The 17533-nt window shown below is 53.5% G+C and overlaps 1 protein-coding gene across 1 annotated transcript in view; it reads right to left on the bottom strand.

Annotated features, from left to right (window-relative positions):
- Nucleotides 1-2249: 2249 nt before the first annotated feature.
- Nucleotides 2250-17533, bottom strand: part of LOC116946107 (ubiquitin carboxyl-terminal hydrolase 22-like) — a 37750-nt gene continuing 22466 nt past the window's right edge. The window contains exons 4-13 of the mRNA XM_032960968.2: nt 16189-16290; nt 14407-14576; nt 14036-14183; nt 13745-13850; nt 13142-13312; nt 11658-11784; nt 11096-11187; nt 9825-9887; nt 8192-8341; nt 2250-7401 (exon numbers count right to left, since the gene is read on the bottom strand). Coding sequence (XP_032816859.1) covers nt 7359-7401; nt 8192-8341; nt 9825-9887; nt 11096-11187; nt 11658-11784; nt 13142-13312; nt 13745-13850; nt 14036-14183; nt 14407-14576; nt 16189-16290 — 1172 coding nt within the window. The 3' untranslated portion in view covers nt 2250-7358. The remainder of the gene's footprint in view (nt 7402-8191; nt 8342-9824; nt 9888-11095; nt 11188-11657; nt 11785-13141; nt 13313-13744; nt 13851-14035; nt 14184-14406; nt 14577-16188; nt 16291-17533) is intronic.

Genomic DNA, 17533 nt, shown 5'->3' with positions numbered 1-17533 from the left:
CCTCGCCGGGTCTGCAGGAGGTCGTGGGTTCCGTCCCCGTGGTCGCGTGGAATGCTCTCCGGGGTTTTCCCCTCCACATTTCGGACCGACACAAGAAGCCGCTTCGCTGGGATTATTATTATCATCATTTGTGATCGCCGTCGCGTCTGGCAAAAAGAGCTCCACATCTCAGTGGGCCTTACCTGCTCAAATAAAATACTGTCGACACAGAGCGCAGTTTGTTGGGGCGAGTGCTGTTAGCGCGCATCATCACCACCACGCCCGGCCGCCTCTGTCACCCCAATGCTGCTGTTTGCAGATCGCATCGGGTACTCGTTTGAGACCGAATCGTCACTGTTCGCTGGCCGTGAGCGGGAACTGAATTTGGGTTTCTGGGCCCGTAGCGCAGCGCCACCAATCGCTCCGCATCAAAAGACAAAGATCCCCCATGTGGCCTTAACAGACTGTAGGGGCAAGTGCTGATAGCGGTACGGCACACGAGGGGGTTGGTGGCCAGCATCACGCCCGGCCGCCTTTGTCTCCCTAGTGGTGATGTTTTTTACGCACATCACCAGGTATTCGTTTGAGGCTGAGATAATCGTCACTGACAAATTTTGATTTAAAGCTTTCGTGACTGCAGTAATTCATATTCTTAGTTCTTTCGGTACCGAAAGAACTAAGAATATAATCGTCACTGATGTTGATGGCCGTGAGCGGGAATCGAACTCGAGTGGGCAGGGTTCTAAGCGCAGCGCGCTAACCACTGCGCCACCGCTCCCCACACACTACCACAACCAAGCACCGGTGCACAGAGGCAGCTCTCTGTCTCTCTGTCTCCCTTTCTGTCTCCCTGTCTCTCTCTCTCTGTCTCCCTTTCTGTCTCCCTGTCTCTGTGTCTCTGTCTCTCTCTCTGTCTCCCTTTCTGTCTCCCTGTCTCTCTGTCTCTGTGTCTCTGTCTCCCTTTCTGTCTCCCTGTCTCTGTCTCTGTCTCCCTGTCTCTCTGTCTCCCTTTCTGTCTCTGTCTCTCTGTCTCTGTGTCTCTGTCTCCCTTTCTGTCTCCCTGTCTCTCTGTCTCTGTCTCCCTTTCTGTCTCTGTCTCCCTGTGTCTCTGTCTCTCTGTCTCGCTGTCTCTCTCTGTCTCTCTCCCTGTCTCCCTCTTTATCTCTTTCTGTCTCTCTGTCTCCCTTTCTGTCTGTCTCCCTCTCTGTCTCTGTGTCCCTCTCTGTCTTTCTCTGTCTCCCTTTCTGTCTCTCTCTGTCTCCCTGTCTCTCTGTCTCTCTCCCTGTCTCCCTCTTTGTCTCTTTCTGTCTGTCTTTCTGTCTCCCTCTTTGTCTCTCTCCCTATTTGTCTCTCTCCGTCTCCCTCTTTGTCTCTCTCTCTGTGTCCTTCTTTGTCTCTCTCTGTCTCTCGGTGTCCTTCTTTGTCTCTCTCTGTCTCTTACCCAGCGGCGGGGAGAGCGCAAGTGAGGATCCAGGCAGAGACACCGAATGCAGCAACGCCTGAAGGCGGTGGGGGTCGCGGCTCGCCCCTTAAACCCTGGGCCACCCCGCCGCGTCACACCCCCCCCTCACCCACGATTCCGAGCAGTGACGCTGCTGCGTTGCTCAGCAGTGACCCCTCCACGTCACTGCTGAGAGGGGGGCACGGCCCAGGCCCGTGCAGGTGGAGGCAGTGGTCGTGGGGAGTTGGCGCAGTAGGGGGCACGGGTGGTGTTGCATCGGCCGGTCATGTCAGTTAACGCAGTAGGGGGCACGGGTGGTGGTGCATCGGCCAGTCATCTCAGTTAACGCAGTAGGGGGCACGGGTGGTGGTGCATCGGCCACTCATCTCAGTCAGTGGCACCTCCTGGGTCTGCCACGTGACCTTCTGTCAGCGGACGTTCGACACTTCACGTGGCCTCAACGTGCACCTAGCCTGGCACAAGCGCCGTGGTGACGTCACCGCCACTTAGTAGCGAATGGCGTTTGTTGTAATCCCAACTGAGTAATTTTTAGGCACTTTTTTTTACAAAATATTATTTTATCCAATACCAAATGACACGGGTTTGTTTTATAGTTTAGCTCTGGGAAGAAATCTGAAAACGCCCAGGCAGAGCACGAGGGAGGGAACGAACAGACTCCGCACAGAACGGCGCCCAGGTCGCGAATGGAACCCAGGAAATCTTTCTTGCTGTGCCGCTCGAGTGTTACCGCTGTGCCACCCTTACTACTCCTCGACGTCTGCAGCTTTTGCAACAACAACAACACACATGGCGACGGAAGAAAGAGGAATTTGGTCAGATGGAATTTATTTAGTTCCGTGTATTTTTGTTGTTTAAATCACAGACTGTTAGATGGGCACAGACCAAGCGGCTGCGCGCACTCCTCAGTGCAAGATGGACTTCGACACGGCCAGTGACACACCCAGTGACATGGCCAGTGCGCCTGACACACCCAGTGACACGGCCAGTGACACACCCAGTGACACGGCCAGTGACACGGCCAGTGACACACCCAGTGACACTGCCAGACACACCCAGTGACACGGCCAGTGACACACCCAGTGACACGGCCAGTGACACACCCAGTGACACGGTCAGTGACACGGTCAGTGACACGGCCAGTGACACACCCAGTGACACGGCCAGTGACACACCCAGTGACACACCCAGTGACACGGCCAGTGACACGGACAGTGACACACCCAGTGACACACCCAGTGACAAGGCCAGTGACACACCCAGTGACACACCCAGTGACACGGCCAGTGACACGGACAGTGACACGGCCAGTGACACGGCCAGTGACACGGCCGGTGACACGGCCAGTGACATGGCCGGTGACACACCCAGTGACACACCCAGTGACATGGCCAGTGACACACCCAGTGACACAACCAGTGACACGGCCACTGACACGGCCAGTGACACACCCAGTAACACGGCCAGTGACACACCCAGTGACACGGTCAGTGACACGGCCAGTGACACACCCAGTGACACGGCCAGTGACACACCCAGTGACACACCCAGTGACACACCCAGTGACACGGACAGTGACACGGACAGTGACACACCCAGTGACACACCCAGTGACATGGCCAGTGACACACCCAGTGACACGGCCAGTGACACGGCCAGTGACACGGCCGGTGACACGGCCAGTGACATGGCCGGTGACACACCCAGTGACACACCCAGTGACACGGCCAGTGACACGGCCGGTGACACGGCCAGTGACATGGTCGGTGACACACCCAGTTACACACCCAGTGACATGGCCAGTAACAAGGCCAGTGACACGGCCAGTGACATGGCCGGTGACACACCCAGTGACACACCCAGTGACATGGCCAGTGACACGGCCAGTGCGCCTGACACGGCCAATGACAAGGCCGGTGACACGGCCAGTGACACACCCAGTGACACACCCGGTGACACACCCGGTGACACGGCCGGTGACACGGTCAGTGCGCCTGACACGGCCAGTGACATGGCCGGTGACACGGCCAGTGACAAGGCCGGTGACACGGCCAATGACAAGGCCGGTGACACGGCCATTGTGCCTGATATGCAACGCAATTACCGCAAAACGCAGCCCCGACGGAGCGGAGAGAGTTTCTCACGGAACACCAAAAACACAACGCACGCCACCTACAACAAACGTAGAGATAAAAAATAACAACCATCAATTAAGAAATGTAACCCATCGAGAGCAGCTGTGCACACGAGATGGCAATACCTTGGCACGTTAGAACAAAAAACTAAAAAAAATAACTAATACAAAAATAACATTTCTTAGAAATACAGCAAAAAAATGTGCAAAGGATATGTTTGTGGCCCATTTCCCTTTCACCGTTGCACAACGTGGTGCCGCTTTGCCGAGTTTTCACTATCAACAGAAGACAGAAAGAAAATCACATTTCTGAGGTGACAAAATGTGTCTTTTGGGGGGACACGGGGGGCAGAAATCCCCGCGTGGCATCCACCCACGACCGCCACGTGCAGACCGCGCTGCCCCGTACGGTGGCACCGGAGCCACGCTATCCCGTCCCTGCTTACACACTGCACCAACACGGCGTTCCATACAGTGCAATATTGGCAGGTGTCAATAATTGTTTTTGGCCTTTTAAACGTAAAAAAACCCTCGACTGCAACGCTACGGTGCAGAGGAGCACAAGAAAGCCAACTTCATCTTGATACCGGCTAAAACTAAATGTGGGGGAGGTCCCAAAAATGGATCGAATGCCACCAACACAAGACGCGGGATTACAGCCAACCACAGTTTTATTTGCGCGCGCCCCCTCTCCACCCCCCCTAAGTCGAAGGGTTTATCGGCCGTGATCAACTAAGTCAAGAAACTTCTAAGCGTTGTCCTTCACAGTGGTGGAATTCACTGGTGGAGCGATCATTCAGGAGCTGGAGGGATGAGTCACATAAGGAATCTGGGCCAGTACGCTGGCTCACACATCCAACGTCTGGCTCACACACACCTATCAAAAACACACCCAGCGTCCTTTCGTAAAAAGAAAATACAACTTGGGTTATTTTTAGTCATTGCGTGAAAAAAAATTTAAGCAGTAATTGTGTTTAAAAAAATATTTGGGGGATTGTGGCCGGCGATGATGCTTTCACTCAATAGGCAATATTTTGTCAATGACAATCGGGGATTTTAAATGTGAAATTATAAGACACTACTGTCTTGGGTGGGCTTGCGATAATCGGTGCCAACCTCGTGTGGCGAGGGTGGCCCCTCTGGAGACAACGGTGGATGGGCACCTACAGTGCCACCAATTGTCACGAATGCAGACGCGGTGCTTCTGCGGCCGTCTGGAACGCTCTTCTATCTGATGTTTGAAAGCCACTAGGAGCGAAGCACTTTAAAATCAAAATTGAAAACTAATTTCTTTATAACTGCTTTCTGTGTTTAGTTTGTTGTCCTTCCCCCGCACCTCTCATCCTGAAAAACAAATCTTGTCCATTTTGCTTTTACTGTCTCACTTGCAGTCCGTATTGTTAGTACTGTCTGTCCCCATCTCACGAGTCCCGTCTTGTCTGCGCCGTCCTGATTGTTGTCTCACCTGAAGCAACTGCTTTGTTTGCATCGTCTCAGTCGCAGCAGCTGGCTTGTCCTGCGACTTAGCGAATCATGATCGCGAATCGATTTCTCTCGAGCGGTTTTGTTTGTACCGTCTCATCTGTACAGTCCATCTCAATTGTACTGTCTCGTTTGTAGAAGTAATTTGTACTGCCTCGTGTCTACAGCCTCGTGTCTATAGCCTCATCTAATGACCACCACCATCATTTACCATCCAATCTCTACGGTGTTACTTTTACCCGTGTTCCGCCACACCGCTTGCATCAATGTAAATAAACACCTTCTACATTTGTACAAATAAACAAATATAACTTATGCTTACATGCAAGATACGTACGTCGTGAGCATAAGGATTTAGTTAAATTGAGGACTCATCACATGCCTGTAACATTCACCTACAGGTAAAAAAAAAAAATGTACATAAGCTATGCATGGAGATCCCAATACTGCAAAATGAGTTCAAAATATGCCTTGCTCAGAGTGTGACTGCTACAACGTGACATTATCGTGTTGACCGCGGTGTATTTTAGTCGCTATATGAACACAAAGGTTGCATTACATCACGTTTCATTGCCACTGAGAAGCCGTCTGAACGGTATCACGGCCGTACTTGTAAAACCAGTTGAGGACATGCAACGCAATTTGTCACCTCAAAAATATTTAGTCCACAGAGAAAGAAAAAAAAACCCCACCACACACATTCACCAGGCAACACCCAAAATCAAGTGTTTTTTTTAAACATCTTTAAAGCTGCCAAATCAGTTATCTTACTCGTCTATGGCAAATAAAAATTGTGCATCGATTTCACAGAACTAAATTTACACGATTGCATTGTTACGAATTAGTGGTAAGACGCGTGCTTTCAGCACCAACAACATGATTTGTTTTTTTCTAAACTTCCGTCTCGTGATGGACTAGCAACAGAAACAGATCCGTGGGCACGCTCCCGGCGTGGTGGTGGTTAAATCTCTGCCGTGATGGCGATTTCAACACCGGCCTTGCCACCCGAGGTGGCGCCCGGGCCTAGCACGATCTAGTAGGCCCAAGTAGGGCCTAGTAGGCCCAAGTAGGTCCAAGTAGGGCCTAGTAGGCCCAAGTAGGCCCTAGTAGGGCCTAACAGGACCTAGTAGACCCAAGTAGGGCCTAGTAGGGCCAAGTAGGGCCTAGTAGGACCTAGTAGGCCCAAGTATGGCCTAGTAGGGCCATGTAGGGCCTAGTAGAGCCTAGTAGGAGCATGTAGGGCCTAGTAGGCCCATGTAGGGCCTAGTAGGGCCATGTAGGGCCAAGTAGGACCTAGTAGGGCCTAGTAGGGCCATGTAGGGCCTAGTAGGGCCATGTAGGTCCTAGTAGGACCTAGTAGGGCCATATAGGGCCTAGTAGGACCTAGTAGGGACTAGTAGGGCCATGTAGGGCCTAGTTGGGCCATGCATGTAGGTCCTAGTAGGACCTAGTAGGGCCATGTAGGGCCTAGTAGGCCCAAGTATGGCCTAGTAGGGCCATGTAGGGCCTAGTAGGGCCTAGTAGGGCCATGTAGGGCCTAGTAGGGCCTAGTAGGGCCTAGTAGGGCTATGTAAAACCACCACCACCAGGATCGCTTGTGGCAGACAGGGCCGGTGTCTCTCGGCGTCTGGTCGCCAAACACCTTCACTCACAAATTAAACACAGCAAACACCGTCACAAACACCGTCACTTTGTCGGCGCAGCCACTCTCCATGACGTAACAAAATAAACCTTTATGCAAATATTTCCAACAACGCAAGGAACCCAGAAAAACTAGAGCATATCTTGCACAAAGGATTCATTTGCACCTCATTTTGGTAGCTTTGTAAACTGGCACAATAATCAATTACTGGATGTGTAGTGAGTCACAAGTTTTTTTTTGTTATATTTTTTAAAGTTTTTCTCTCTCTTTTAATACGGAGGAGCCCAAGCAAAGGTCTGAGTGGCCGCCTAGAGGCAAGCTCTGCTCGCTGGCCTGGAGCCACAGCCGCAGCAGTGGCGGCGGCGGCGGCGGGCGAGAGAGCATCAGTGCATCACAAACATTCGTTCGTTTGAGGGAATGCAGCCCAACCATTTCAATGTAATACAATGGTAGCAGCCGTCAGCTCCCGTCCCCCCGTCCAGCCGTCCAGGGTCAGGGTTTTTCTCAAGTATCTCCAGTACTCTCTCATAGTTCGCGGTTACTTCAGGTAGATGCAGTTATTAGTTTGTTTTGTTTTTTCCACTCCACTTTGTATTCCGTTTCCTCGTATCACGCAGTCAGGTCGAGCCGCGGAGGGGCTATTTTTTACGTTCCAAGACCATTCACTCGTATTCCAGGAACTGCTTGTGGTAGAACAGTAGATACCTGTGGCACAATGGTGAGGGAGGTGGCAGAAATGTGGTTAGAATTGTCTCAAACCCCAACAGTCTCCTTTACGAGTTACTTTATTGTTGCAGAAAGTTCTCGTTTAAGGGCGCTGTGGTGGCGAAATGTTAATTCCCTCGCCTGGTATGCAGGAGGTCGTGGGTTCAATCTCGACACTGACGATGTCTGTTGTATATTTTAAGTTTGCATGTTCATTCTCCCCATGGTTTTTTCTCCGAATCCTCCAGTTTTTCCCTCCACATTTAAAATCAACGTCACGCGTTTAGAGTATTTGGCTGCTATAAATTTCCACGTGATAAGCCACTTTGTTGAGCTATCATTTGTGATAGCCAGGTCGCTTCTGATAAAGAGCTACAGAGATCAGTGAGGCCTTACCTGGTCAAATAAAACATAGTTTGAATAGCTTAACGCGGAATGTGTTCCTGAAAAGTGTTGCGTTAAGCGAAAAACACGGTAAGCGAAAACTATTTACTCATAAATAATGCAACGGTAATTTTGGTGAGCTACTTTGTACTACTACTACTAAGCACACCACACAGATGGCGGGACAAATAACTGAGTGCACGCTGCCACGTTACTGTATCGATCCGCGTACTGTATCACTACCCGCTCAGCCGCGCAGCTCCAAAAAGTAGTTCAGCGTCTACCGCTCAGAAACTGCAACATAACGGTGCACGTTCCGTGTTATAACGGTGCACGTTCCGTGTTAGGAGGGAGAAGGTAGGTGTAAGGAAGTAGGAGGCAGGAGAGGAGCGTGGCGTCCACGCACCCTTCACTGTCGAGGACGTCCCGCGCGCCGGCGTGCGTGATGATTGCGTCATCGCACTTGAACCACTGGTCTTTGTGCTGCCGGATGAAGCTGGTGTAGTGGCCGCTCTCCAGCGTGCCCTGGTGGTTCACCACCGCAAACAGCGAGTACCTGGGCACACACACACGGACACGCGCACACACACACACACACGCGCAGACACACAGGCGCACACACGCACGCATGCATACACACACACGCATGCACAGACACACACGCATGCACAGACACACACGCAGGCAGAACCAAAGATAATGATTCCGTATATAGCCTTAACATACTGTTAGGGCAAGTTCTGTTAGCGAGTAGCCCCTATGAAAACCAGCACGACACACGAGGGGTGGGTGGACAGCACCATACCCGGCCGCCTCTCTCCCTAGTGGCGATGTTTACACACCGCACCAAGTACTTATTTGAGGCTGAGTACACCTAGGGGAGGCCCAGGACCGGTTCAGATAATCGTCACTGGTATTGGCTGTGAGCGGGAATCGAACTCGTGTCGCCGGGTTCGTAGCACAGCACGCAAACCGTGACACTACCGCTCCATCCGCAGACACCCGCACTCAGACAGACGCACACGCACGCGTGCATGGAATCCAACTTTTACAGTGGGACACGTTTAAGTTGACAAATTAAGTGAACAAAATTGATATACGTTACTCTCAGTTTACAAAAAACATCCACGGAATGGGTTTTGTTCTCTGCATCACTAGTATTGCCACAGTTTATTTAATTTAATTATAATCTAACCAGGAAAGCTTAATCGAGTCTCAAGTTAATACGAGTAACCTCAACTGAGTGACTTGCAGGTACAGGCATACCCCGGTGTACGCCCAGGATGCGTTCTTGAAAATCAGAGCGTAAATCGAAAGTACTTAAACCGCCGCAATGGCTAGGAGATGTTATCTCCCTCGCCTGGTATGCAGGAGGTCCTGGGTTGAATCCCGACCCTCACAATACCTGTATATAATTGGAGTTGGCGTGCTCTCTCCCCGTGGTCGCGTAGATTTTTCTCCGGGTCCTCCGGGTTTTCCCTCCGCATTTAGAATCAACGTAACGCGTTTAGACTCTTTGGCTGCTGTATATTTCCACGTGATGATAAGCCACTTCGTTATAATTTGTGGCTAGATCGCTTCTGAAAAAGAGCTACATAGCTCAGTCGTGACTTACCTGGTAACATTAAAAATAGTTTAAGTTGTAGCCCTTGAAATCGTCTTATTATTATGATTCCATTTGTTCAACCTGGACAAGCCTCACCGAGTCTCAAGACCCTCTCAGGAGGGTCCTGCCAAGATTCACAGGGGGGAGAGGAGGCGATGTTGCTGCTGCTGTGTGTGATTCCAAATGGGTAATTTTTATGGTTTGGACAAATCAGAGAGCCCGGGATGAAACTCATGCAGAACACAGGGGGAGAGAGAACAAACCCATGCACACTCAAAGGCAGGCCTCTCCCTCTCAAGTCGGGGAATCGAGTCCAGGCCCTTCTCGCTGCGGGGACAACCAGCGTCACACCACCGGCGTGCTTAAGTTACGGCCGCGCAGAGCGGAGGTCGTGGCGAGCGCGAGCGACGGGCGGGAGGACGCCGCCACCTACTTGTTCTCGCTGCTCAGGGCGTCTCCTCCCACTTGGTGCTGCCCGTTCACGCGGCTCTCCTTGCTGTGCCCACGCACGCGCGCACAGGGAGCGGGGTCACGAGGTCGCACGGCACAAAGATCCCTCCCAACCCACCACCGTGTAGCCCGCACAGGCACGCTGGGGCAGCAGTGCCCTGCCGCTAGCGAGCGCCGACCGCGAATGGTACGGTCAGGCCTATGCCCAGCGGTTCGCGTTTACACACCGGACGGAGAGTTCGAAATGGGAACCTACTCATTAAAAAAACTGAAACTAAACAATTTTTTATTTTACCAGGTCAGGCCCACTGAGCAATATATTTATTTTTCAGAAGCGACCTGCCAACAAATGATAGCTCAACAAAGTGGCTTATCGTGTGGACATCAATTTCAGCAAAATACTCTAATCGCCTGTTGATTTTAAACCCGGAGAAAAATCCACTTGACCATGCAGAGAGAGACATGCAAACTCCAAATATACAGCAGGCATCAGGGTCGTGATAAAAGCCATGACCTCCTGCATGCCAGGCGAGGGAGTTAGCATCTTGTCGACCTAGGGGATCCCTCGTAGACCCAGGGGATCCCTCGTAGACCCAGGGGACCCCTCGTAGACCCAGGGGACCCCTCGTAGACCTAGGGGACCCCTGGTAGACCCTAGGGGACCCCTCGTAGACCCAGGGGACCCCTCGTAGACCCAGGGGACCCCTCGTAGACCTAGGGGACCCCTGGTAGACCCTAGGGGACCCCTCGTAGACCCAGGGGATCCCTCGTAGACCCAGGGGATCCCTCGTAGACCCAGGGGATCCCTCGTAGACCCAGGGGATCCCTCGTAGACCCAGGGGACCCCTAGTAGACCCTAGGGGACCCCTCGTAGACCCAGGGGATCCCTCGTAGACCCAGGGGACCCCTCGTAGACCCAGGGGATCCCTCGTAGACCCAGCGGACCCCTCGTAGACCCAGGGGACCCCTAGTAGACCCAGGGGACCCTGTGCGGGTATCGACTCTGGTCGCCAAGTGAGCAGCACAGTGCGTGAACCACTGTGCCAACGGCTCACCGCACAAACATCCCCCATGTAGCCTTTAACTGGAGGAGGCAAGTGCTGTGAGCAAGTAGCACCTATGAAGGCCGGTAAGGTACACGCGGGGGTGGGCGGCCAGCACCACGCCCAGCCGCCTGTCTCCCTAGTGGCGATGTTTACACGCGTGCGGTGGGTTTGGGTGTGTTCAACGCAGTGCGTGCGTGCGTGTAGACACCTTGATGCCATGAACGGCGTCATATCGAGCTCCAGGGGAAAGGAGACGTAGGTGGTGATTTTTTTGCGCAGCTTTGCCGAGTGCTCAAATCGCTGCACACAAACACAGACACACACACACAGTGACTCAGGATCACATTAGTTGAACACGCCGGTTCAACAACGAGCCAACTCTGGACCGGTTTCAACATTCAGTATCTCATCAGCAGTCAGGCTTGCTTGCATTAAAATTATGTACTCGCAGAAGGCCGTGTGGCTGACGGGATGTGCCATTTATATATTTATTTACGTGCTTGTTTGCTCCGTGGTGGGACAGACACGGCAAAGACACGTGTCTCATGCTCGTGCGTTCTGATGCAAGTGCACGGCGATCACTTTGAAGCTGCGATCGCTAAACAACCGCTGCCCAGCGAGTGGGTGCCGTGCCGCCGCTGCTGCTGCACGTGCTGCTGCCCCTGCTGCTGCCCCTGCTGCTGCCCCTACTGCTGCCCCTACTGCTGGCGCTGTCGGGGGTGGGTGGGGTTGCAAGGAGAGCCATGCCACAGCAGCGGAGGCAGCGGAACCTTGAGGTGAAAGCAGGCCACGATGGGCAGCTTCTTCATCGTCAGCTGCTTGGTAGACTCCTGGTAACTCCGGCAGCCGCTGCACTTGATCTTCGCGCTGCTGCCCAGGTACTCGGGCCGTGTGAACCTGCGCTCTCCGGCCGCGCGAACCCCACGAGCCACGGTCAAAACCCACGAGCCACGGTCAAAACCCACGAGCCACGGTTAAAACCCACGAGCCACGGTCAAAACCCACCAGCCACAGTCAAAACTCACGAGCCACGGTCAAAACCCACGAGCCACGTTCAACACCCACGAGCCACGGTTAAAACCCACGAGCCACGGTCAAAACCCACGAGCCGCGGTCAACACCCACGAGCCACGGTTAAAACCCACGAGCCACGGTCAAAACTCACCAGCCACGGTCAACACCCACGAGCCACGGTTAAAACCCATGAGCCACGGTCAACACCCACGAGCCGCGGTCAACACCCACGAGCCACGGTCAACACCCACGAGCCACGGTCAAAACCCACGAGCCACAGTCAACACCCACGAGCCACGGTCAAAACCCACGAGCCACAGTCAACACCCACGAGCCACGGTCAAAACCCACGAGCCACAGTCAACACCCACGAGCCACGGTCAAAACCCACGAGCCACGGTCAACACCCACGAGCCACGGTCAAAACCCACCAGCCACGGTCAACACCCACGAGCCACGGTCAACACCCACGAGCCACGGTCAACATCCACCAGCCACGGTCAACACACACGAGCGACGGTCAACACCCACGAGCGGCCATCAAAATCTAGGAGCCGTGGACGGCGCTCGTGAGCCACGCGGTGACGTCAGGCGGAAGCTCGTGGTGCATTACGCGGTGAATAGACATAATATTGGTCGCGAAAGCCTACCACCCACGAGTCAGGGGATCTAACAAATAGATCCCCTGACTCGTGGGTGGAGTTTGTACGTCCTCTCTCACTCTCTCTCCCCGTGCTGCATTAGTTTCCTCTGGGTTCTCTGGTTTCTTCCCATATCTAAGCACACACCACACCGCGCACAACATAACCAGTATAGGCCAAACTAAAACTAAACTATTTTTTATTTTACTAAGGCAAGATCCACTGAGGAATGTAACTCTTTTTGAGAAACGACCTGGCCACAAATGATAGCTCAACGAAGTGGCTTATCACGTGAAATGTATAGCAGTCGCCTAATACTCTAAACGCGACCACGGGGAGAGACACGCAAACTCCTAATATATAGCAGCAGGCATCAGGATCGAACCCACGACCTCCTGTATTCCGGGCGAGGTAGTTAACATCTCCTCGCCACAGTGGCGCTTCCCGGACACACACAGGGGCAGCTGCTGCCACTGGGGGGGTGGCACACTTCGAAACGAGAGCGGAGGAGGAGGGCGGCGGTCACCAACGTTGTCGCCGTCGTGATCGGGGGGGCGGCGGCACACCGTGCACCAGTCGGCAGGCCGGCGGGCCGGTACCTGCGCAGGCAGTCGGTGAGCGAGGTGGGGCCCGCGGCCGCGTGGCCCTCCCCGCCGTTGGCGAGCAGCAGACTGCCCTCCGAGCCGGGGCTGAGCGGCCAGAACGGCGTCGAGGAGCCCGGCAGGTCCAGCGAGATGTCCCAGAAGGGGTCGATGGTGGTGGACACGCCCCTGGGAGACGCGCGCAGACGTCCCACCGCACAACCTCCGCTCAGCACGGTCGGCTCACGTACGGTGCCAAAGAAGTTGGACGTGCGCGAGTGCACGTTTGTCGGGGATGGTGGCCGTGAGCGGGAATCCAACTCGGTCCACCGAGTTAATAAACACACACTTTGATTTCCTCATTTCCCCATCTTCTTCAATTTGCTCTTCCTCTGTGCCCTGTCCCCTTCACACTCTCCCATTCTATCCGTGCTGTTCGCTCTTCTTTGTGTTTTCCCGTTCGTTGTTATCGGGTTCCGTTACACTCACACACACAAGACAAAGATCACCCCCGCCGCGTAGCCTCGGTAGACGTTTGGGGCAAGTGCTGTCAGCGAACACCTCCTACGCACACAGATGTGTGTCCGCGTGTGTGCGTGCATAGCCTCTGGTCGCACTCACTGGCAGACTTGGCAGGTGACGTCCGACTGCAGGCCGCCCGTGAAGATCTGATCGATGATGCAGTTGCAGTGGTTGGGGTTGTTGGCTTTCTTTCCGTTGTCATCCCCTGCAGAGAGGCGAGCGCGCCGCACGGTCACGGCACGGCCCGGTCACGGCACGGCCCGGTCACGGCACGGCCCGGTCACGGCACGGCCCGGTCACGGCACGGCACGGTCACGGCACGGCACGGTCACCGCGACCGATTGGCACGGGAGAGGCTAAACACGTCAACACGTCAACATATGCGGCCACCTTTGCAGTGTCGGTGCAGCACGTCGAGCGCGGCGATGAGGAACTCGTGAGCGTCCTGCTGCTCGTAGCCGGCCAGGTGGCGTGCGTGCGTCCACACCAGGTGCAGCAGGCGGTAGGGGATGTGCGGCGAGCGGAACCCCGAGTAGAACTGTGGGGGGCGGGGGTAGACCGCAATACGGGACGGAAGGGGCACGCTGGGGGACATGTGGGGGAGACGAGACGCGTGGGGGGAGACGCGTGGGGGGAGACGCGTGGGGGGAGACGCGTGGGGGGAGACGCGTGGGGGGAGACGCGTGGGGGGAGACGCGTGGGGGGAGACGCGTGGGGGGAGACGCGTGGGGGGGGGGGAACGCGTGGGGGGAGACACTGACCTCCTGGAAGAGGCGGCTCATCTCGCACACCAGGCAGGACTCGGGGCTCTCCATCTCACAGCGGTGGCGGTCCGACAAGAAGAAGTCTCGCAGCAGCGGCGTGTGCGTCAGGGCCTGCACGATGCAGTTCATGAAGCACGTGTTGCCCAGGTTCACCAGGCCGCGCAGGCCTGCAGACACGGAAACATCCATCCCCCGTACAGCCTTCAAGGACTGTTGGGGCAGGCGCTGCCGATACCAACAAACGCCATCTGCCAGTAAGCGACGGCGAGGTCACCACGGCGTCTGTGCCAGGCCAGGTGCACGTTGAGGCTATCGCGTGAAGTGTCGAAGACTCTCGCTGCCGACAGGAGGTCACGGGACAGACGCAGCAGGTGCCATGGGTTGGCTGACTGAGATGACCGGTCGATGCACCACCGGCTGTGCCCCCTACCGTGCCACCTACCGTGCCCCCTACCGTGCCCCCTACCGTGCCCCCTACCGTGCCAACTGTTTCTCTACCAAGCACCACGGAGGAAACACCGACATCAGCTCGTGAAAGTCACTCTCCGCACGCGCGCTGTATGTATAATTAATATACAGCGTTGTGGGATGCTATTACGACTATAATGGGCCAAGAATGTCTGTTTGTGTATCCCGCGCGTGACGTCACTCCACATATCGCACCCCCCCCACGTCATTAATATTCATGAGTGGGTGGAGTTTTATACTCACACACGCAGGAGAAGGTCGAGTGGAAATATTTTTTTTGCAAAATTCGCTTTAAGTTTGACGTTTCTTTATTGAAAGTGAATCTAATAAATAATTATACGCAGCAACAAAGTGGATTTGGTGTCTTCATTTTTTTCTTCAGCACTTGGGACAAAAGCTAAGTCTAATTATTGCTTCTAAATTAGGGTAAAATAGACATTTCACAGTGATTTTCCAGATATTGTATCGATTTCCAATTTATTTCAACCCCAGTGACCGAAAGCAGAGGAGAATAAAGTATCAGAGCAGTGAATTTGAACAAATTGATGGTCACTTATATACAGTGCTACAGTGACATCAAGTGAGGTGTTTATGACGTAGTTTTGTGCAAGAATCACTGCCATTAATACAGTGCTACAGTGAACAATTATACTCCGCTCAATTTTTTCATAAATATTACAGCTTCCGTCCTAGGACGGGCAAAGAAGCTCGTTAGAATGAATGACGCTGAATAAAACGAAATTATTATTATTATTAGCAAGTAGCACCTATGAAGGCGGGCACGTCACATGAGGGGGTGGGTGGCCAGCACCACGCCCAGTGCCGATATTTTACACATCGCACCGGGTACTCCTTTGAGGCTGAGCCGATCTAGCAGAGGGCCAGAACCGGTTGACAAGATATTTGCCACGGTTGTTTGCCGTGAGCAGGAAGTGAACTTGGGCCACCGGGAACAAATGTACTGGACATCGGTGACAAAGAGCTTTATAGCTCATCGGATTCCTCCTGCAGTCTAAACAAAGATTGTGAATCATTCCCAACCCGCTTTCAATTAAAATTCTACCGAGCACAGCACGGAATGGACTTGCCAATACGACAGCGGCAGGACTCCAACCAAGGCTGAATTCGCCCTTACTTCGGGAGGCATCGTGGTCGTTATCCGGCGTCGATGAGGCTTTGTTAAGGAAAAGAAACATCAGGCTTCTCTGATGGCCTCCTCCTCGACCCCTCCAAGCCGGATTTAGCGACTCGGCCCTTCCCACGCCGGCCGGCGCCGCGGCCGTCGGCAGCGCCTGCGCCTAAAACGCTCACCGATGGTGCAGTTGGGCGCAATCTTGCGTCTCTTGGGGTTCTGCCGCAGCAGCTCGAGCTCCCGCCGCGTTGGCTCCCAGCTGGTGTAGCGGTCGCCCAGTCCTGACCACGCGGACAACACGCAACGGGAAGTGGGAGGGGGTGAGGGCGATGTCAGAGCGCCACATTGGTGGAGCAGCGCTCCAAACCGCAACACAAAAGCGGGAGCGGCAGGCGGTGATCTCCGTGCCGGCTGAGGCACTGGTGCTCCGTCTCCTGCTTACCGTCTTGAGTCAGTGGTGGAAATACCACATTGCTATGGCCGAGGGTCAATGCGTACGAGAAGCGCTGTCGAATTCGTCATGAAGTGCTGCTCATTTCATCGACCAGCGGAGTCAACTCCGCTGACCGTGGATTTGAACTCTCGACCTTTTCCGAACGAGAGCCGCTCGCTCTGCCGTCCGAGCCCAAATCTAAAAACGAAGCTATTTTTATTTTAGCAGGTAAGGCCCCACTGAACTATATGGCTCTTTTTTCATAAGCGACCTGGCTATCACAAGTGAATGCTAAATGAAGTGGCTTATCACGTGGAAATTTATAGCAGTAGCCAAATACTCCGAACGGACGTCGATTCTAAATGTGGAAGGAAAAACCAGAAGACCCGGGGAAGAAAAATCCACGTGACACGTGAATTATAAATCTACAGCAGCAGCAGCAGTAGGCATCGTCAGGGTCGGGATCGAACCCACGACCTCCTGTATACCAGGCGAGGTAGTTAACATCTCTGTATATGTATAAACACAAGAGCTGCATTGATGCCGAAGAAAACAAAAAAAACAGAAACACGGTCAACTCTCAATGTGCCACACGACCAATCACTTGGGATGCAGTTTAGGACGTGAGACCCCTGTTGGCCAAAAACCTTCCAATACTTGAAAAATGACCGCAAATTATTATGACTCGATTGGAATCACACACAGAGGAGCAGCAGCAACATCGCACCCCTACTAAACGAGGAGACTTGATAATCACAACTAGGCCCTCCTGGGTAAATACGTGGAATAATAAAAAATAGAAGTTTAACACGGAGTACTCAAGCTGGAAATGTTGTGGATTCACTCTTCAACATACCGGTGGGCTAAAGTAGTGAACTATTTGTCTTTTGTCAACGTGACACTTTTTTGCTGATTGGCCGTGTCGGGTGGTGGAGGGTTACGACACATTTATAAATAACGCGATCTAACCCAAAAACTTTTGTGAATATTTTATGGTGAATAAAATATTCACAAAAGTAAATGCATCGTGCGGGCCGGTAATGAGAAAACACATCCTGACATGAAGGTTTTCGCAGCCAAGAATGCGGTTC

Source organism: Petromyzon marinus, chromosome 26, assembly GCF_048934315.1.
Source record: "Petromyzon marinus isolate PM22_M1 ecotype Great Lakes invasive population chromosome 26, UKy_Petmar_22M1.pri1.0, whole genome shotgun sequence".
NCBI classification, from domain to species: domain Eukaryota; kingdom Metazoa; phylum Chordata; class Hyperoartia; order Petromyzontiformes; family Petromyzontidae; genus Petromyzon; species Petromyzon marinus.
Note: the sequence above shows the minus strand (reverse complement) of the source record. Positions and strands in the feature narration are given on the sequence as shown.